The following is an 18,964-nucleotide window of genomic DNA, read 5'->3' as shown; positions in this document are numbered from 1 at the left end:
GTTCCTGGGGGAACCAGGGTATTAGTAGAGAGGGTAACTCAAGTAACCTTCTGTTGCTTGGGTGGGTTTAGTGGGTCCGGCGGGCTGGCCTTCTGCTTTCCGCGCCAACCCCACTACCTGAGTGATAATTTCAGGTGTCTGAATGCAGATTTGCCTTCATCCTTCAATAAAAAAAAAAGAAAAAAAGATCCATTTCTTTCCTAAACTGCAAATTTGAAGGCCATCATGGGAGAAAAGGAGGGCTGCTCCTTCAATTCTCACGAATTACTCATTCATCCTTCCTTCCTTTCTTTCGTTTTGCGACTATTTTCTGTGAGCGTTCTGCATATTTCACTGTCACGCCAAATTGGCTGTGTTAAGCCAGAATTTCGACTTGATTTGTTGCTAATAATCAGGATTCTCAGCTAGCCTCATTTGCTCCAGCACCTTACACAAGATGCTAAATAATCGGAGATTCACTACACAGTACACAGAACAAACCAATGAAAAGCAAACAGCGCGTAAAACTTGAGATGCGGAAAAAAGAATATCTGTGAAGAAGTGTGTTTCCAGCAAGCTATTCCAGAGTCAAAACCAGGTTTAACTGCAGAATTCTAACTACAGAATTACATAACATAATATTTCTAACATACAGAATTCAGAATTCTTTGGATGTTCCTTAGAATATCTTGGGAATTACCTTCGAAATTTAATAGAAGTCCTTTGGATTTTTATAGGAATATCTTCGGAAATTTATTTAAAGGGTGTACCGAATCAAATTGCATCACTTAGTGTAGCGACCCTAAACGCCATGCAATAATCATCATTTTCCTTCCAATTTTAAAGTATGTCATATAAACGAAAAAAAGGAAAGATTGGACAGGTTGGAACCTGTCCATTTATGTTTATCAAATAGCAACCGCTGTTGAAAATAAACAACGGATATTTAAGTATAAGCAAAACTTGGCGAATAAGCTGGCCTGGAAATAATAGCTGACTCAATTGTTAAATAATTGTTTATTTAGAGAGTACGAATGCTCTCGGAGCAGAATGTCACATGAGAGTAAATGTAGGTAGCATGCAAAATTCTGCAACATTATTGAAAATGAGAGAAAAATTGTAAACAATAGCCAGTAGTTATACATAACGTTTTTGTAAATAAAGAAGAGAGTCGGATTTTGGACTTGGAGCAAGTCACATCAGAACTGTTCAAGTGTTTTATTTTTCAAATTGTGATGACTGTTTTCCCGAAAACTAACCGCTCGAGCTTGCGCATTAGAACTACTCGTCAAAAATAAGTCTATTATTAAAAGATTGTCTTGAGATTTTCAGGGACTGAAATACAATATGTAAGCTTGATATATGCATAATTATTTCACTTTAATTCGTTAATGTATCCAAATGCTGGAACTTCTTCTTTTCCTAAACCAAAATTTCCCTGCTCTAATTCATTCTTAACAAGCAAATGAACTCATTTTGTTGTTGCAGATGATAATTTGGCTTAATTGGCCGAAGAACTCATAAACTGACACCACTACTATTTCAAAAATTAAAAAAAATGCTGCTGTGTGGACCGGCCAATGAATTGATGCTCTCCCAAATTTGGCGAATATCAGTCCAAGATTATATTTCAGCACTTTTTATGATTTTTTTTTATTTTGGTTTACAACTAAAGAAGTGAAAAAAACAGATTGGGTTTTCGGAAAACTCATCTGAAATTAGTCAAAAAACTGAAAATGTTGACGTTATTTGGTATTCGTTTTCGGTATTTTCAGAAGAGTTTTTAACGGAATTTTCAAAAAGAACTCTTATAGAAATTTTTGAATGGTCCCTTTTAAAACATTTTTGAAGTGTTTTTTTGTGTCTTTATTAAAAAGACTTTAACATTTTTGAAGTGATTCCCAAAAAAATATTAATGGAATATCCGAAGGTCTTGAAGGATTTTCTAGCTAGATTTTCGAAAAAAACGAAAGAATTCCTGGATGAAGCTTTATTAGTTATTAGAGTATTGGAGGAATTTCTTATTAGGAATTAGAGAAAGTTCTTATTAGAGTTTCCGAAAAGATTTCTCAAGGAATTACTGGAAGAATTTCTTTAAGAAATTTCTGAAAAAAATGCTGAAGCAATTTCTTAAAAAAGTTCGAAGGAATTCCTAAACCAAAGAAATTCCGAAAGCAATTTCCAAAAGAATTCATAAATTCCCCAAGGATTTCTCCTGAAAGAATTTCAGAAGGTTTTCCTGAAAAGATTTTCGTAGGTATTTCCGAAGAATTCGACCAAATTTCCAAAAGAATTCATCCCCAAAGAAATTTCAAAAAGAATTCTCGAAGAAATGCTTCAAAGAATTCTTTAAGGAATCTTCGAAGGAATCCTTGAAGAAATTTCCAAGCAAAATAATTTTCGTAGAAATTTCGGAAAAAAATCCGAGGAAATTTTTAAGACGTAGGGATTCTTTAAGGATCTTTCTAAGGCTTTCCTATAGGAATTTTTAAAGGGATTTCTTAGGGAGTTTCTTAAGGAGTTTTCAGAATTTCTTCTTCGAATTTTTGACGGAATGTCTTCCTTTTCCAATTCTGGATCTATCTGCGAAGTAATTTCCTGATAATTTCCTGATAGATTAAAAAATCTGAACGAATTCTCGACGCCTAGAAAAAAAATGAAGAATGTCGAATCCTTTAGGAAGGTGTTTGGAAATTTCGGAAGGAACTTCCGGATATATTACGGAAGCCGAGAGAATGGACTTTCTGGTGGAATACCTAGAAGAATTTTTGAAAAAAATGCTACAGGATTTCTTGAAGGAAATTCCGAAGAAGTTTCTAAAAGAATTCTTTAAAAAAATGTTGAAGTAATTTTTCAAAGTGTTCCTTTTGTGATGGATTTGTTAGAGAAATTTGCGATAGAATACATTTAGGTATATTATTCCTGAAGGTATTCCTGAAAGAATTTCTGGATGACTAATCAAATAAATTCCTAGAGGTGTTCTTCTACCAAAAAATTCCCTGAAGTAAATTCCTAAGGGTCTCCAGTAGCCTTGCGAGCAAAGGCGTAGTATTGCCAATCCGGAGATGGCGAGTTCGAATGTAGTTAGAATGTAGAGCCATTGAAGAAGAAGAAATTCCAAAAGAATTCATGAGAATATTCGAAGCAGTATGATTATGGATCGACTGCAATCCCGATACTTTTGTTTTTTTTGGCTTAATTCCAGATTCATAACAGTACTGCTTCACTACTGTCCGGATTTTCGAAAAAAAATCCGGAGAAATTCCTGAAAGAATTCCCGAAGGAATTCTTTGAGATGTTTCTGAATGTTTTTTTTTTTGTGTCTGTTGTCAGACGGCTGACGGTTCATCTCGCCTTGAAGGAATTCTTGCAAGAGTTTCTGAAGTAATTTCTGCAGGAATTCCTGTATAAATTTAGAAATTTATAAGAAATTTCAATAGGTATTTGTTTGGAAATTATTTCGTGGATTCCTTTCCTAATTCTTTAGGAAATTCCATCAATTATTCCTTTAGAAAATTATTTGGATTTTTTTTTGAAAATGTTTTTAGGATGTTTTACGGAAATTCCTTCCAGAATTCATTTGGATATTACTTCAGGAGTTTCTTATAAAATTTCTTTAGAAAAAACCTCCAGAATTTTTTTTCGGGAACTCCTTTAGGTATAATTTATAAAATTCCCTCAGTGGTTCCTTTGAACAGAACTCCCAAAATGCCTTTGTAAATTTCTCCAGAAATTCTTTAAGTAACACAATATAAAATTCCTTCAAAATTCCTGAAGGAGAAAGAATTTCCAAATAAAATTTTCGAAGGATTCCCAAAAGATTTTTTTTCGAGATATACGAAAGAATGCTCAAAGGAAATATCAAAAAAACTTCCAAGGTCTGGTAAATTAATGGAAGTGCTGCTAAAAACATCCGGAAGAATGACCGAAGGAATTCCTAAACGAATTTTCAAAAGAAATTCCTGGAGGAAGTTCAGGAGGAATTCCTAAGGGAAATTTCGAAGGAATTTCAGCAATACCTTTTTTAGTTTCCGAAGGGAGTTCTTTAAAAACTACTGGAAGAATTTTTATAATACTCCATCAATTTCCGAATAAATTCCTAAAGGAATTTCTAAAGGTATTCCAAAAGAAATTTCAGAATGATTCTCCTAAAGGAATTTCCGATGATATTCCTAAAAAAATTTATAGATATTCCTGAAGGATTTTGTAAAATAATTTCTGAAGAAATTTGTGAAGGAATTTCCGAATGAATTTTTGATTTTTTATAATTTCTTCTTTGAATCTTAGAAGAAATATCTTAAGGCAGCGGTTCTCAACCTTTTTAATGAGAGGTACCCCTTTGAACTTTTGCATTAGTTGAGGTACCCCCTATGTTTTGCTGTAAATTAAAATTAGCGTAACTGAAAATGAACCTGAAAACTAACGGCATATAGCCCAAAGAATTTTTTGTTATTCCATGCAACTTTCCAATTCACATTAAGATTAAGCATCAAGCTTCCTACAGGACTATTGGAGGCTTCTGAGCCCCGAACCAATTGAAAGTAGGCTTCTGCGCCTCTTGAGGGAAGGCATCCGAGCCTCTTGGAGGGAGGTTTCCGAGCCCCTTGAAAGGAGGCTTCCGAGCCTCTTAAAATGAGGCTTCCGATCCACTTGAAAGAAGGTTTCCAAGCTTCTGGAAAGGAGGCTTCCGAGCCTCTTGGAAAAAAGCTTCCGAGCTTCTTCAAAGGAGCTTTCCGAGCCTCTTGGAAGGAGGCATCCGATTCTCTTGGAAGGAGGCTTCCGAGCCTTTTGAAAGAAGGTTTCCGAGCCTTAAAAGGAGGTTCCAAAGCCTCTTGAAAGAAGGCGGACAGGCCTTTTAAGTGGCCTCTTGAAAAAATATTTCCGAGCTTCTGAAAGGAGGCTTCCGGACCACTTGAAGAAAGCTTCCGAACCTCTTGAAGCCTCTTGTCTCTTGAAGGAAGCCTTCCGAGCATCTTGAAAGAAAACTTCTTCCGAGCCTCTTGAAAGGAAGCTTCCAAGCTTCTTAATAGGAGGCTTCCGAGCCTCTTGATAGGAGGCGTCCGGGCCCCTTAAAACGAGGCTTCCGGGAGTTTTCCGGGCCTCTTGAAAGGAGGCTTCTTGGCCTCTTGAAATGAGGCTTCCTGGCCTCTTGAAAGGAGGCTTCTGGGCCTCTTGAAAGGAGGTTTCTGGGGCTCTTGAAAAGAGGCTTCCTGGCCTCTTTAAAGGATGCTTCCTGGCCTCTTTAAAAGAGGCTTCCTGGCCTCTTGAAAGGAGGCTTCCGGGCCTCTTGAAAGCAGGCTTGCCTAAAACTCCTCGCCGAGTAGAAAAGAAACATTGTGCATCATTAAACCCGAGCTTGTGCGTCTCAAAACAAGGACGAGTCTATCTGTTCATCTTTTTCTTGTTGTTCGTCACTCACTCACTCACACTTAAAACCACCTCCAAGATTTTTTTCACATACAAAGCGTCACTCCGGAGGCTTAATGAGTGCTTTTTCGCTCGACGCCTCACACACATGTGTTTTTATTTTGCTTTTCCTCACTCTGTTTTTTTTTTGTACCTCTGCTTTATTACGCTTCCTCTCAATAGTGAGGATGCGAAGGCTGCATTTTGCTGATGATGATTTTATTTGACTCTAGCGAGTGTGAGGAGTTTTGTCAAGGGAGCCTCTCGACTCTCGAGCCTTTTGAAAGAAACCTTCTGAGCCTCTTGGAAGGAGGCCTCTTAAAACGAGGCTTCTAGACCTCTTGAAAGGAGACGTCCAAGCCTTTTGAAAGGCCACTTTCGCGCAGCTTGGAAGAACGCTTCCGATGAGAAAGAAGAAGCGTGGAAAGATGCTTCTAATCCTCTTGCAACGAAAAAAACGAGCTTTTCGAAAAAAGCTTTCATGGCTCTCAAACGAAGGCTTCCGAACCTTTAAATTCTAGATTTTAGTTAAGAAGCATTTTCTTAACATATTCTTCAACATTTTCTTATTGATTGTGGAGGTCAGGCTTCAGTTGGCTTGGAATTTCAGATCGCTATGCATATCATGTACAAGACAATGTCCGCCATTACGCATTTTTGTCCGAGGTACCCCCTGCGGCTAGCAAAGGTACCCCCAGGGGTACATGTACCCCAGGTTGAGAACCGCTGCTTTAGGATTTCCTTTGGAAATTTGATTGGGAAAACTACGAAAAACCCTTCAGAAATTTCTTTTACAATATATACGAAAATTTGTTTCAGGAAAACCTTCTGGGATTCCTTCTATGAGTCTCTTTGTGAATTCCTGCGGAAATTAAATTTGAAGTGCCTTCCTTTTTTTGCCTTTTTCGTTCAACAAAGTTGTACCGAAAGGCTATAGAATTACTCCAAAATAGAACTTTTGAGAGAGGGCCAGGAAACCCACAGTGTTATATACCGATCGATTCTTGAAATTCCTTCATGATTCCTTTTAGGAATTTCTTCAGAACTTTATCCAGGAATTCCTTTGGAAATTAATTCGGGAATCTCTTCAGAAATTCTTTTGAAAACTATTCGGCGACTACAAGAGTTTTGTTTTTCGGAAATTATAACTAAAAATTAGAAACATTGTCAAAAATTCCCTTAGGATTTCTTATTCCATTCTTTAATTTGTTTCCATAAAAAATCTTCCTAAAAAAATACATCCGGAATGATGTTTGCAGAAATTTTGGAAGGAGTTTTGTAGGGTTTACTAAAAGGAAAAGGAAAAATATTCGATGTGGTGGGTTACGTGCCCCATCGTGCCTCAGCTTAACTCCACCAGTGCGCTAAATTATATGAATATTCCTTTGGCCGGCCAAAGTTGGATTTGATGCAGTTAGTTCCAAAGTTCGCCTTTTGTCTGAGGTTGCTATGAAAATACATCGGGAGAACAGCGCATCTACACAATCATCCGGAGTATCCTGATTAAGTCTTCAATAGGTCAATTTAGCAGAGATCCTACAACTGGAGCACCTTATTGGTTTCAACGGTTACCCCTATTGTGGTTCCTGACTTTCGTTCTGATTCTTCGTCCATTATTTTACTCCAGAGCTGTATTTTATTGCACTTAGTTCTATGTTTTATGAATGTTAACTTAATTCAGATTTTGTTTTGACCTTGTCTATGGAGGATCTCTAGGTTGGACTTGAGGCTGACTCTTGTATGATCCCTTCCCTTTGCCAGGTACTTCTATAGCTATGGCAACTACTAGGATAAGTGAAATGTATAATGCTTTTAATAATGCTTTAAAAAAATATGTTCAGCAGGTATTAGTAGTATTTAACGGACGCCAGCCTTGGGCTGTAAATCTTGCTAATAAAGATATAAAAAGGAGTATTTACCTCCAAAAAATTTAGAACACTTTTGTATCCCATAAAAAGAGCAATTATTAAATTATACTACCACATACTTACATCTTCAAAATCGAGTGGGCGTCCTTCGATAATTTCGTGCAGGCTTGTAACCCGTCGTCGGTGGTAACGACGTATGCCAGAATGTTGTCCACGTTCCATGGACCGGGGTCTAAACGTCGATCCATTTGCGTTGATTCGGGTATATGCCTTGGGGTTCCCGTTTTTATCTTGCATCAGGCGAATGATTTCGTTATTGTAATACGGAATTTTAGAACGATGTGGTGCAGCTTCTATTTCAAATGCGAACAATTTCGGAGTTTCTTGATTCATGATTCCATCACTCAGGGAAACAATGATTCATAGAAGTACCAAAATGTAGTTTGCAGGAATGTTTTGAAATATACAACACCCTATTGTATAATTACCATTTTTGAGTATTATTTCGTTCAGTTTGAGTGCCTGTCGGTCAAGATCTTTAACAAGTTCCAAAACATGCGGTGTAGCGGTCGTGTATCCGCTATCCAGGTCCTCATCGTCCGTTGATAGCAGATGGTCCTCGTGAAAATACTTCCTGCGGAGCTGCACCGGCGATTCCGGATCTTCATCTTCATTGGCCGCTGCGTTGATATCCGGAAGACTTGACGAGTTCGTTCTCACCAAACTTCCATTTCTGGCTTCCGCCATGGAATCGAGTGCTTTCATGTCCAGCACGTCGACAGCCGCCGATTGAGTTGGTAGGTATAGTGAATCCATACTTTTGGCGATGCTATTCTTCTTGAACAGGCTACGCATTCGGAAGCAACCGTAAATTGATCGGCCATCCATGGTCACTGCCGCGCGCAGAAGCAATGTTAACTTGGACACATTGTGGTTCTTCACAAGATCAACTGTTCTGTTATCTTAAAACGTGTAAACTGATATCACTGTTCAAATAATACAATTCAATGATATGTTTTTAACTTTTAGCTAGAAGTTTTCAAGTCCGTAGTTCTAAGAAATGAAAAATTATTTCAGAAGCCTTTTAAATAACAACGTCCCACCTCTATTCATTTGAATGGGCGTCATGTTGTTATAGTGGATGTTAATTGGATCCTAAAGCCCTACCTCGTTTATGGTTGCAAACGATAGTGCATCGGTCAAGAATACTTGTACCTTTGTTATAAAAATTCTGGTAAAATTCTAAATCAGTAAAAATAATATTTTTGTGTTTAAGACATTTTAAGGCAAATTTTGGGCTGTGCAACATTTCAGAACGAATGAACCATCAGCCCAAAACGTCAGCCCCGTATATTAACTGTCAAAGGTTGAGTCAAGTGCCCTGCGGTGTTTTGCTAGTGCGTTTGAATCCGTACGTCAAACAAGACCGAAAATGTCGAGGAAGCATTTTTATTTTATTTTTTTCAATTTCAAATTAAACAATGTTCTTTTTGATTTTTGAGTCTAAAGAAAAACTGACACGTTCGAATATCGATTCTTCATTTCAGGACCCAATTAATCATTAACTTCGATTTAACACTCTTAATACGAGTACTTTTGCCGTACCACACGTTCATCACGCAAACATGAGCACATTAGTGGGATTGGCGATATCGGGTCATCAAGGTCCCTGAATGAAGAAAACGATTTTTCCGAGTAACAAACAAGATAATTAATTGTTACAAGACGAGCCAGTACTATTCCATCTTTTGGTTGTAACTTCACAGATTTGTATTTCATGCTGGAAAAAGTATTGCGAGAGTATTTAAAATATCATAGAAACAAAGAGTCAGTTGGATATGAAAATACAAATAAATATATAATTATTAATGCCAATATCGCTCAAATATCCAAAATTCCACGACTTTTTGAAACCCAGATTTCAGCCTTAGGACAAAAAATAGTGTCACCCAATCATAATACAACCCGTCGCGAAAATAAAAAAAAATGGATTGATAAAAAAAAGAAATTTCAAGGCTTCATTCCCTGTATTCATCAATGGGCTTTTTCACACGACGAAAGGGGTAAAACTTCAATTCTCCTCAATCAAAATGTCCATATCCACAATGAACCCCCTGGAAAATGTTTTATTGTGAAATTGTAAAATGATGATAACGGCACTAAGCTTTTGCGTTGATGGCTCAATTAGCTGCTCGATGGCGATAACAGAGCAATTGCTTAGTGACGGAAGAGCGGCCAAGAGTCTCCTTTAAACTGCTTTCCATTGACGTTAGGTGGTAGGTATCACTGCCAGACGTGATAAACCCATTTGCGCACTTTTCGCGGCTCGATAAGCCGGGCCTTACTGTTGATGACGAACGTAGGTGGAAGTTATCGCTGCTTTTTTTTTGTTTATTGAAAAGTTCAGCAATTGACACGGATACGTAACATAGATTTATTGAAAGCGATGAATGATGAGATGGTAGACGTATGAGCGTCTAAGTGCTAGGAGTTGGGTTCGATAGGGGTTTCAAAGGTTGATAAGTAGTTCAGGTTTTCCCACTTGCGATCGGCGATGAATAATTTTTGTTTACATGCGAATATCAATCTTTATATTCTGACTGAAAGCTATCTTCAGTCAAAAATTTCATCCTCATGTATCACCACTCCACTGGCTTTAAGTTGTGGTTTCTGAAAATTAACAATATGGTCAACTAGAGAATGAATATGGGTCATTCCGCGCCAAGTGACCGAGCACGTGCAATTAACCTATTTAAAAATAATGAAAAGTACCTAGCACATATTAATTTTGGTCCATTATTTTGAATAACCATATGACCATTGTGATTGAACCGCCCCTTCGACCAGAAACCCCTCCCTATTTTTGAAGATTTTTAAAAACATGCTATTTTCAAATATCGATATCTCAGCCCCCGATAAAGCTACAAGAAACTTTAGTACCAGTTTTCCGCTTGAAATTTGATGAAGTTTTTAGAAAAAATACTTTGAATGCTGAGCAGTGTTGCCAACTATATTATTTTTCTCACTAAATAATAAAAAAGCATTTTTCTCAAAATACGTATATTTTTTTCTACGATTTCTCAACGGATTCGAGCTTAACAGACTTTTTCCAGTCCGAAACACTTATCGATACAAAGTAAAATGCGCCGTTGCTGAGATATGGCAGCTTTATTAAATCTTATTTGGGTCATTCCGCGCCAAGGGACCGAGAAAAAGTGAAAACTTGCAGGTGAATACTATGAATTCCCACCGAAATAGGTGTATCCACTTACTTTGGGCCCACATTTCGAAAAAGCATTTGATCCGACCGTTTGAGCCGCCCCTCCGGCCAAACACTCCTCCCCGTTTTTGAAGATTTTTAAAAACATGCAATTTTCAATAATCGATATCTCCGCCCCTGATAAAGCTACAAAAAACGTCAGTACCAGTTTTTCGCTTGAAATTTTGTGAAGATTTTATAAAAAATATTTTAGATGCAAAGCAGTGTTGCCAACTACATTATTTTTCTAAAAAAAATAAAAAAAGCATTTTTCTCGAAATACGTATAATTTTTTTTTTGATTTCTCAGCGGATTTGAGTTTAACAGGCAATTTCCTGTCAAAAACACTTATTGACCCCCACGGCAGTCGCGGAATAATCATTGATGTGCCGCGAAAGACAACTCTTGATTCATACTTGAGTCCCTTTTTTGGCCTAAAAATGTATACCAGCTTTTAGATTTGAATCTTATAAGAAATGATTTGGATTACTTATGGAATACTAATAAACGAATGAATAAAGAACAACAAATTTTAAGAAGTAAATAACTTTCTTTAGGTATCCAAAACAGGTGAAAATATGAATGCTGAACTGTGCTGGTCGTCAAAATCCATGTCCAATCCAAAAACAATATAAATTCAATTGAAAATCTATTCGAAATCCAACCTGTATCTAAACCATATCTGGGGCCCTCCTTAGCCGTGCGGTAAGACCCACGGCTACAAAGCAAGACCATGCTGAGGGTGGCTGGGTTCAATTCCCGGTGCCGGTCTAGGCAATTTTCGGATTGGAAATTGTCTCGACTTCCCTGGGCATAAAAGTATCATCGTGTTAGCCTCATGATATACGAATGCAAAAATGGTAACCTGGCTTAGAAACCTCGCAGTTAATAACTGTGGAAGTGCTTAATGAACACTAAGCTGCGAGGCGGCTCAGTCCCAGTGTGGGGATGTAATGCTAATAAGAAGAAGAAGAAGAAGAAGAAGAAGATCTAAACCAAATTCAAACCAAAGCAAATCAGAATTCAGTCAAATCATATACAAATCCAATTCAAGTCAGATCCAAATTCAATCTAAATCTAATCCAATCTAAATTCAATCAAAATTTGATCCAATTCAGATGCAAATCTAATCCAATCCAAAGCTGATCCAAATCTTATCCAAATTCAATCCAATACAAAACTAATCCAAATCGTTTGAAATTCAATCCAAATCCAATCTAAAACCAATCCAAATCCAATCAATGAAGGAATATAAAGTAATTTATTATGATTCGCTGAGTTATATCACTTTTTATCAAATTTCTAAAAATCAATTCATGTTGCACCTTGAAGGTCGCAAACAATATTGGATTCTGCTAGACCCACCTAGCGTATCCAAAAAGTTTGGGAACCTCTGTACTAAGGAATTAAAGAAGATGGGCTTCGAAAATGTATCGTGGTTTATGGGCCACCCCTTATTGATTATAAATGTTATGTTCAAAATTTGATTATCTTCAGATGAATTTCAGTATTCAGAATGCTTAGTAAGGAACATGAAAAAATGCGTTGACACAAAAGGTATTTTATGCTGCCCCAATCTTAAGAGGGGTAATCTCCTCCAACAAGAAATCGTACAAAAAGTTCAGGATTTCTATCGCGAGGCCGACGTAAGCAAGGAACTGGCAGGGAAAAAAGAGTACAAAAGCGTGCGTGAAGGAGGAAAACGGGTGCAGAAGCAGAAGCGTTTGGTTCTAGCGAATCTGTCTGAAATATATGCCCTCTTCAAGGAAAAAATGTTTTTTTTTTACAAAATTGGATTTATCAAATTCGCCGAACATCGGCCGCCCGAATGCGTTTTAGCATACAGTATACAGTATGTGTATGTGTAATCCACGAGTACTTCAAACTGATGTTTACGGGAGCAAAACGTGATCTCATTGAAGTTAATGGAATCAAAGCATTTCCCTCGTTTAAAGATCTATCTAACTGACTTTGTAGTCTACCAGCAGAGCTAATTGAACAGTATGCAGTCATGTAACTACTGTCCTAATGTTTGTTTTTCATTACAGCACCAAAATGAGTGCTATAATGAAATTTATGCAACCCATTGGAGTTGCATAATGGTCATTACATCACCCATTGCGTTGGGATGGAAAAGTAGGCCGTTTTATCAATCAAAGACGAACTGTAAACCAGGTATTATGATCAGGAATTGCAAAATTAACTTCAAACCATTAAAACATATTCAGTGGGAATCTGGCATCACTGGCCTCAAAAGCATTATGTGCTGCAAAAATATGTTTTTTTTTTGTAAATTATTCGAGTAAAACTAAAAAAACTACATTATCATAGTTGTTTACATTTACAGAAAGAACTGAACGATATGCTGAATGAAAATCTCGATTATACCTAACTAAAACCGTCATAACTCAGCAACTGCTCATTTTACTTTGTAACGATAAGTGTTTCTGACAGGAAATTGCCTGATAAACTCAAATCCGCTGAGAAATCAAAAAAAAAATATACGTGTTTTGAGAAAAATGCTATTTTTTATTTTTTCATAAAAATAATGTAGTTGGCAACACTGCTTTGTATCTGAAATATTTTTTGTAAAATCTTCACAAAATTTCAAGCGGAAAACTGGTTCTGACGTTTTTTGTAGCTTTATCAGGGGCGGAGATATCGATTATTGAAAATGGCATGTTTTTAAAAATCTTCAAAAACGGGGAGGAGTGTTTGGCCGGAAGGGCGGCTCAGACGGTCGGATCAAATGCTTTTTCAAAATGTAGACCCAAAGTAAGTAGATACACCTATTTTGGTTGAGATTCATGGTATTCACCTGCAAGTTTTCACTTTTTCTCGGTCACTTGGCGCGGAATGACCCATATATCATCCTATTCCTTCCATTCATATTTTTTTTCAAATTGGCGATACACATGAACTAAACATACACATAAAGTTCAATGCAACTGTTCATAAAGAGAAATAATAGCCTGCAGATTCCCATCTAATCGGCAATAGAAAACGCATCAGAAGCGAATCGGATCGTTCAGCAAGCATTACGCTGCCTGGCAGTGTAGCACTGAGAATGAAAAACGACTATGAAACATTCCTGGCGTACCTCGACAAAACAGCGAAATAGCACCCAAGCGCCTGTTATGGTTCCTGGCTGGATTGTGGGCTGAACACATGTTCCTATTCACATTCTGGTTGTGTACGTCGCTTCGTTACTTCAGTTGCAACTAATTGCTTCGGAAATCGTCGATGGTTTGAATTGAAGAACAAGGGTAGCCATCATGGCCTGTTGTAGCACCGCACAATAACTAAGTGCCAGGATTTATTTATGAGTCCTGATAAGTAAGCACTTCGTATAGATATACAATATACATGTTTATGGACCGGGATAGTAAATTTACCACGCTGCATGTTGATTTTGTTTCACATATTAATGAATATTTACGAATGATAATTTATTTCGAACAAGTTGGTGACCTTTTGTTGAACGTTGAATTTAAAAAATAAAATAAAAATATTCACTCGCAGATACCCTACTTTAAAATCTTTGCTGATAGGCTTCGTTACATGCATTTTTTCGCATTAATTTGCTCCTATTTAGGGTTAACTTTCCCAAAAAAGTCATTTTTTTACGCCTCCAAGTATTTTTTTTATAATTTAAAACAAATGATCCGAAAAAGTGCTGTTTTTCAATATTGGCCTAACATTTGCCCGACTTTGAACGAACATCTGCTGATTTTTTCAGGTCGGTTAACACGTGCAGCACTTTTTTGGTTTCGATTGTTTTCGATTGTTTAAATAGTTTGAAGCTTAAAAAAGCTAGGTTCTTTAGGAAAGTTGACGTTGAATAAGCCGAAGAATCGACTGAGACAATAAAACGAGATACAATTTTTGACGGGAAAGGTCATTCAATCATATGCATAGCAGGATTGTCCAAAAATCGATTTTTCTTCACCACAGTGATTCGATTCACTCTCATGTTATGAGTGTGTCGTATGGCGCTACCTCATTAGGCGAAGGCGAAAAGAGATCCCACATAAACAATACTGTAGAGTTTTCGTTCAACGTTCAAATTACATTCTAATTAATAGTTTTTGACTGAAAAGAGAATCGAATTTAACAAATTCCTGGTTGGTAATCCTATGTCTCTGCTCACAATTCTAATTGAGGATCTCCAATTAGAATTGCGGCGGGCCCTCCTTAGCCGTGCGGTAAGACGCGCGGCTACAAAGCAAGACCATGCTGAGGGTGGCTGGGTTCGATTCCCAGGTCTAGACAATTTTCGGTGTCATCGTGTTAGTCTCATGATATACGAATGCAGCTGCGAGGCGGCAATGTCCCAGTGGGGGATGTAATGCCAATGAAGAAGAAGAATTAGAATTGCGAGCAATGTTACATTATTTTAATTATAAGGTTATATTTTTTGAAATATCAATGGACAACCTATATAATTAACTAGAATAACCAATGCCCAAATTTCGAATTTGTGCTATTTCAACATGTAAAACAGTTTTCGAACTTATGTAGCAAGTACTACAGCACTAACATTCAAACTTGAGCAGTTTACTATAATTTATTTCATGTAGAAATATCAAGACAGAAATAGATTACATGATGACGATGATGGAGGAGATGTCTGTCCATCAATTGAACAACGATTCTCAAAACAAAGATTGCATCACTACGAATCTGTTTGATTACCTGCATCTTAGACATGAGTAGTAACGTCTAGAGAAGACTACAAGACATCAGTAATAAACACTAGGGTGAATGTCCGATTTTAAACCGCTAGAGGAAGTGCTAGCAAATATCAGCTTGTATCTTCCGAAAAAACGGAAACCATTCACCAAGTTGTAGACAGGAGCCCTTATAGAGCAGTTTTGTGTATGGCCAGTTTTTATAGGTATTGTCACATAAAGAGCTTAGTCATGAACGATGTCATCGAAGATTCCCCGATAAGTTGACGCAACGCAGTTGACGTTAATTCTTTATTGATACCTTTGTATCAGCAGCTGACACTTCATTGTCCAATCAATAAATACACCAATGAGCTGGAAAATTACTAATGGACGCGTTATCATCACTCCTTTAAAGTATGTATGACTCTCTTCAGTACGATTGAACATTGATCCTATTAAGAATCGAAATATTTCTAATGATCAAGCTTTTTAGCCGTAAAGGAATAGGCTAGATGTACCAGTTGTGGTTATAGCACCAGTTGTCGCACTAGTGCTTAATATGCCAAATGGCCAATCAAATCACCGCAAACCAAGTTCATAATCATATTCATATGATACGATAACACCTTTGATTTCCTCCAAAACAAGCAAAGCATAATTGTAAAAATTGATTTTGCTTAATTTTCGTCATCCTTTGCACCAGTTGTCGCACTAGTGGTCCCTATTTGGCCAATCCCATAAGAAAACAATGGGATTTGCCAAATAAGGAACCAAAATTAAGAATAGTGCCACAACTGGTGCATGCGTTCCTATTATGGATTAATCAATTTTGAGGTTAATAAAAAATTATATTGTGGTTTTCACAACTGTTCTAAGGAGAAGGAAGTAAAACCTTTCGCTTGATATATAAAGTCCACCCACATATCTTTTACTTATTTATTTTAAAATAGTTGTTCTTATGTATGGCGACAATTGGTACACCCACCCTAATAAATTTTTAAATGCGTTAGGCATAAGGCAGAGCGTTAATGAATAAAGCTTCCAATGAATGATTAAATTTGTAATGATTAAATCCTTCAACTTTATGATTAAAGATTATGATTAATGATTTATTCATATTTGGCAATGATTAATGATTATGATTAACGATTAAATTATTTTTTGACAATGATTAACGACTGTGATTGATGAATAAAACATTTGGAGAATGATTAACGATTACCGATCGTGATTAAATGTTGGCCCAACATGTGTATGATTAATGATTAACGATCGATATGATTAATGATTAATGATTATGAATAATAAAATAGAATGAATTGCATAGTGATCAATAATCAAAAAACCTTTCTTCCAAATTGTGTAATTAAAAGGTATAAACATTATATGATTATGATTAAAGATTAATGAATAAAAGCGATGTATGCTATGATTAAAACTGATGATTAATGAATGAACTCAAAATAATTATGAATATGATTAGTGATTAATGATTAAACATAAAATTCTATGATTAACGATTAGTGAATAATGATTAAATCATATTATTTGAATGATTATGATTAATGAATAATGATTAAATAACCCATTATTCATTAATCATGATTAAATCTATGATTAATCACTAATGCTCTGGCATAAGGCAAATGTGTTAGTCATAAAGAGGATAGTGATCGAAGTTGTCAGGATTTACATTGAATTGGAAAACACAACAAATTGCAGGTCATTATTTGGGTGCTTTGGATGTCATCCAATGCATTAGTTTATATATTATGTGGCAATGTACAATGTTACTCTTATGGAGAAGTGATGGAATATCGCCCATGGAAGGATAGCAGCGAATAGGGTGTCTGGCGGTGACGAACAGATTATTTTTTATTGGCTGACCACAAATATTTCACCGCGACAGGATGATCTGCTGAGTTTGCAACCGGACGAAGAATTTGAACACCAGAAGTTTGGACGTTACGTTGACAATTATCTGCCGGAGAGGCCAAAAAGTTTGTAAAATCTTCGAAGCACACGCATTGGCATGATACAGAAGACTATCATAAAGTGAGGGTAATTTCAGGTTTTTCAACTGGATAAGAGAAACAAATTTTTTACTCGTCTTATTTAATCATCCAATAACGGTTCAGCTTCGATTGACGATTACGGAAACTGTTCGATTGTCCATTTCACTGAGCGTATTTTCATCCCATCGCAAAATAAAGAAACACAAAACCAATCTCTTCGCTTCTTTTTGCTAACATGCTAACATTTGCTAATAGCAAAAAAAACGCGAAAACATGAAATAGGGTAAAACGACCTATTATGGAGGGGTTAAGCACCGTGTCAAAACAGAATTGATTACAAAAATTCTTCAAAAATTACCTGTTGGTCGATTCCCACATTGTAGTAGTTGAATAGGATGCTCGTTAACTATAGTTTCGTAAATATTACGTCAATTGTGCTGTACTTATATTGTTTTGTTTTTATCACAATAAAAACAAACTACCGCAATAATAGGACGCAGTTGCCTATCGTTGCGATATTTTTTGAAGGTCAGTCCTATTGTTGCGGTATTGCATGTAATCTTATGGGGAGCGATACCGCAACAATAGGACCTTAGGACTACCGCAATAATAGGCTCAAAGGATTCAAATTTTTAACGAAATGGAAATGGAATGGAATGCCGAACAATTTCCTTCTTCTTCTTCTTATTGGTGTTACATCCCCACACGGGGCCTCGCAGCTTAGTGTTCATTAAGCACTTCCACAGTTATTAACTGCAAGGTTTCTTAGTCAGGTTATCATTTTTGCATTCGTATATCATGAGGCTAACAAGATGATACTTTTATGCCCAGGGAAGTCGATACAATTACCAATCCTAAAATTGCCTAGACCGGCACCGGAAATCGAAGCCAGCCACCCTCAGCATGGTCTTGCTTTGTAGTTGCGCGTCTTACCGCACGGCTAAGGAGGGCCGAACAATTTCCCTAGGTATATCCTAATTTGTTTTCAGTATAATCTACGTCTGAACTCACAGACTTGATTGTAACAGAGCTACAAATTGCGGTTGGAATTTGGCCGATTTCTTTCGAATAGATCGCGAATCTCTGGCTAGGGTGCTAAACTGCTTTAAACTGTAATGTTTATTTGTTAGATTTAATTTGTTATGTTTTATGATAATTGCAAACTTCGATTTCGAGCATTTTAAAGTATTCGTCATTTAAGTGGACTATTGTTCCTCCAATGTTCATATTCCGCGATCTACGTCAATAATTCATATTCGTCCTAATTAACTTAAGTTGGGGAAAAGCTTACTTTTACAACTTGATTTAATATTAGGCTGTTTATTAATTATTGTGTACTATTAAATTCATCTTCATCATAAATTACAGATTCTACTCATACGCCCGTTTCACTCTCTTACACTCGATATTCTGTTTCTCCTAGCATTTAAGATAATGTTCTTATTGATGTATGCATCGATTTGTTGCACATGGCTTGCATCAGTGCTGGCAGTAAAATGCTGCGAAATCAACTCTTTATTATTCTTCCATACCAGGCACATACTTTCTCCATGTTGTATATAATTTCGAATACACACAGAAATAGTTGTAGAAGAATTAAAAATCCGATTCTGAATGGCCATCATGATCCTGCCCTATTGGCCATCTCCACATAATCAGAATGCATTCAATTGATTTTAGTATTGCTGAAATGCTGATTCAATCCTTGTACAGTAAGGCGAAAATGAAAATTTATGGTATTTTTGTTCAATTTTGTACAACATG

At 36.6% G+C, this 18,964-nt stretch overlaps 1 protein-coding gene across 13 annotated transcripts in view; it reads right to left on the bottom strand.

Moving 5' to 3' along the window:
- Positions 1–18,964, bottom strand: part of LOC134210873 (high affinity cAMP-specific and IBMX-insensitive 3',5'-cyclic phosphodiesterase 8) — a 630,844-nt gene that overhangs the window by 72,140 nt on the left and 539,740 nt on the right. The window contains exons 2-3 of one of the 13 annotated variants that reach the window (XM_062687265.1): positions 7,742–8,306; positions 7,377–7,543 (exon numbers count right to left, since the gene is read on the bottom strand). The exons of 10 other annotated variants lie outside the window; for them this stretch is intronic. In XM_062687265.1, coding sequence (XP_062543249.1) covers positions 7,377–7,543; positions 7,742–8,141 — 567 coding nt within the window. In that variant the 5' untranslated portion in view covers positions 8,142–8,306. The remainder of the gene's footprint in view (positions 1–7,376; positions 7,544–7,741; positions 8,307–18,964) is intronic. 2 more of the 13 variants (XM_062687264.1, XM_062687273.1) reach the window with 2 other exon arrangements.

Source organism: Armigeres subalbatus, chromosome 2 (genome assembly GCF_024139115.2).
Source record: "Armigeres subalbatus isolate Guangzhou_Male chromosome 2, GZ_Asu_2, whole genome shotgun sequence".
Classification (NCBI taxonomy): domain Eukaryota; kingdom Metazoa; phylum Arthropoda; class Insecta; order Diptera; family Culicidae; genus Armigeres; species Armigeres subalbatus.
Note: the sequence above shows the minus strand (reverse complement) of the source record. Positions and strands in the feature narration are given on the sequence as shown.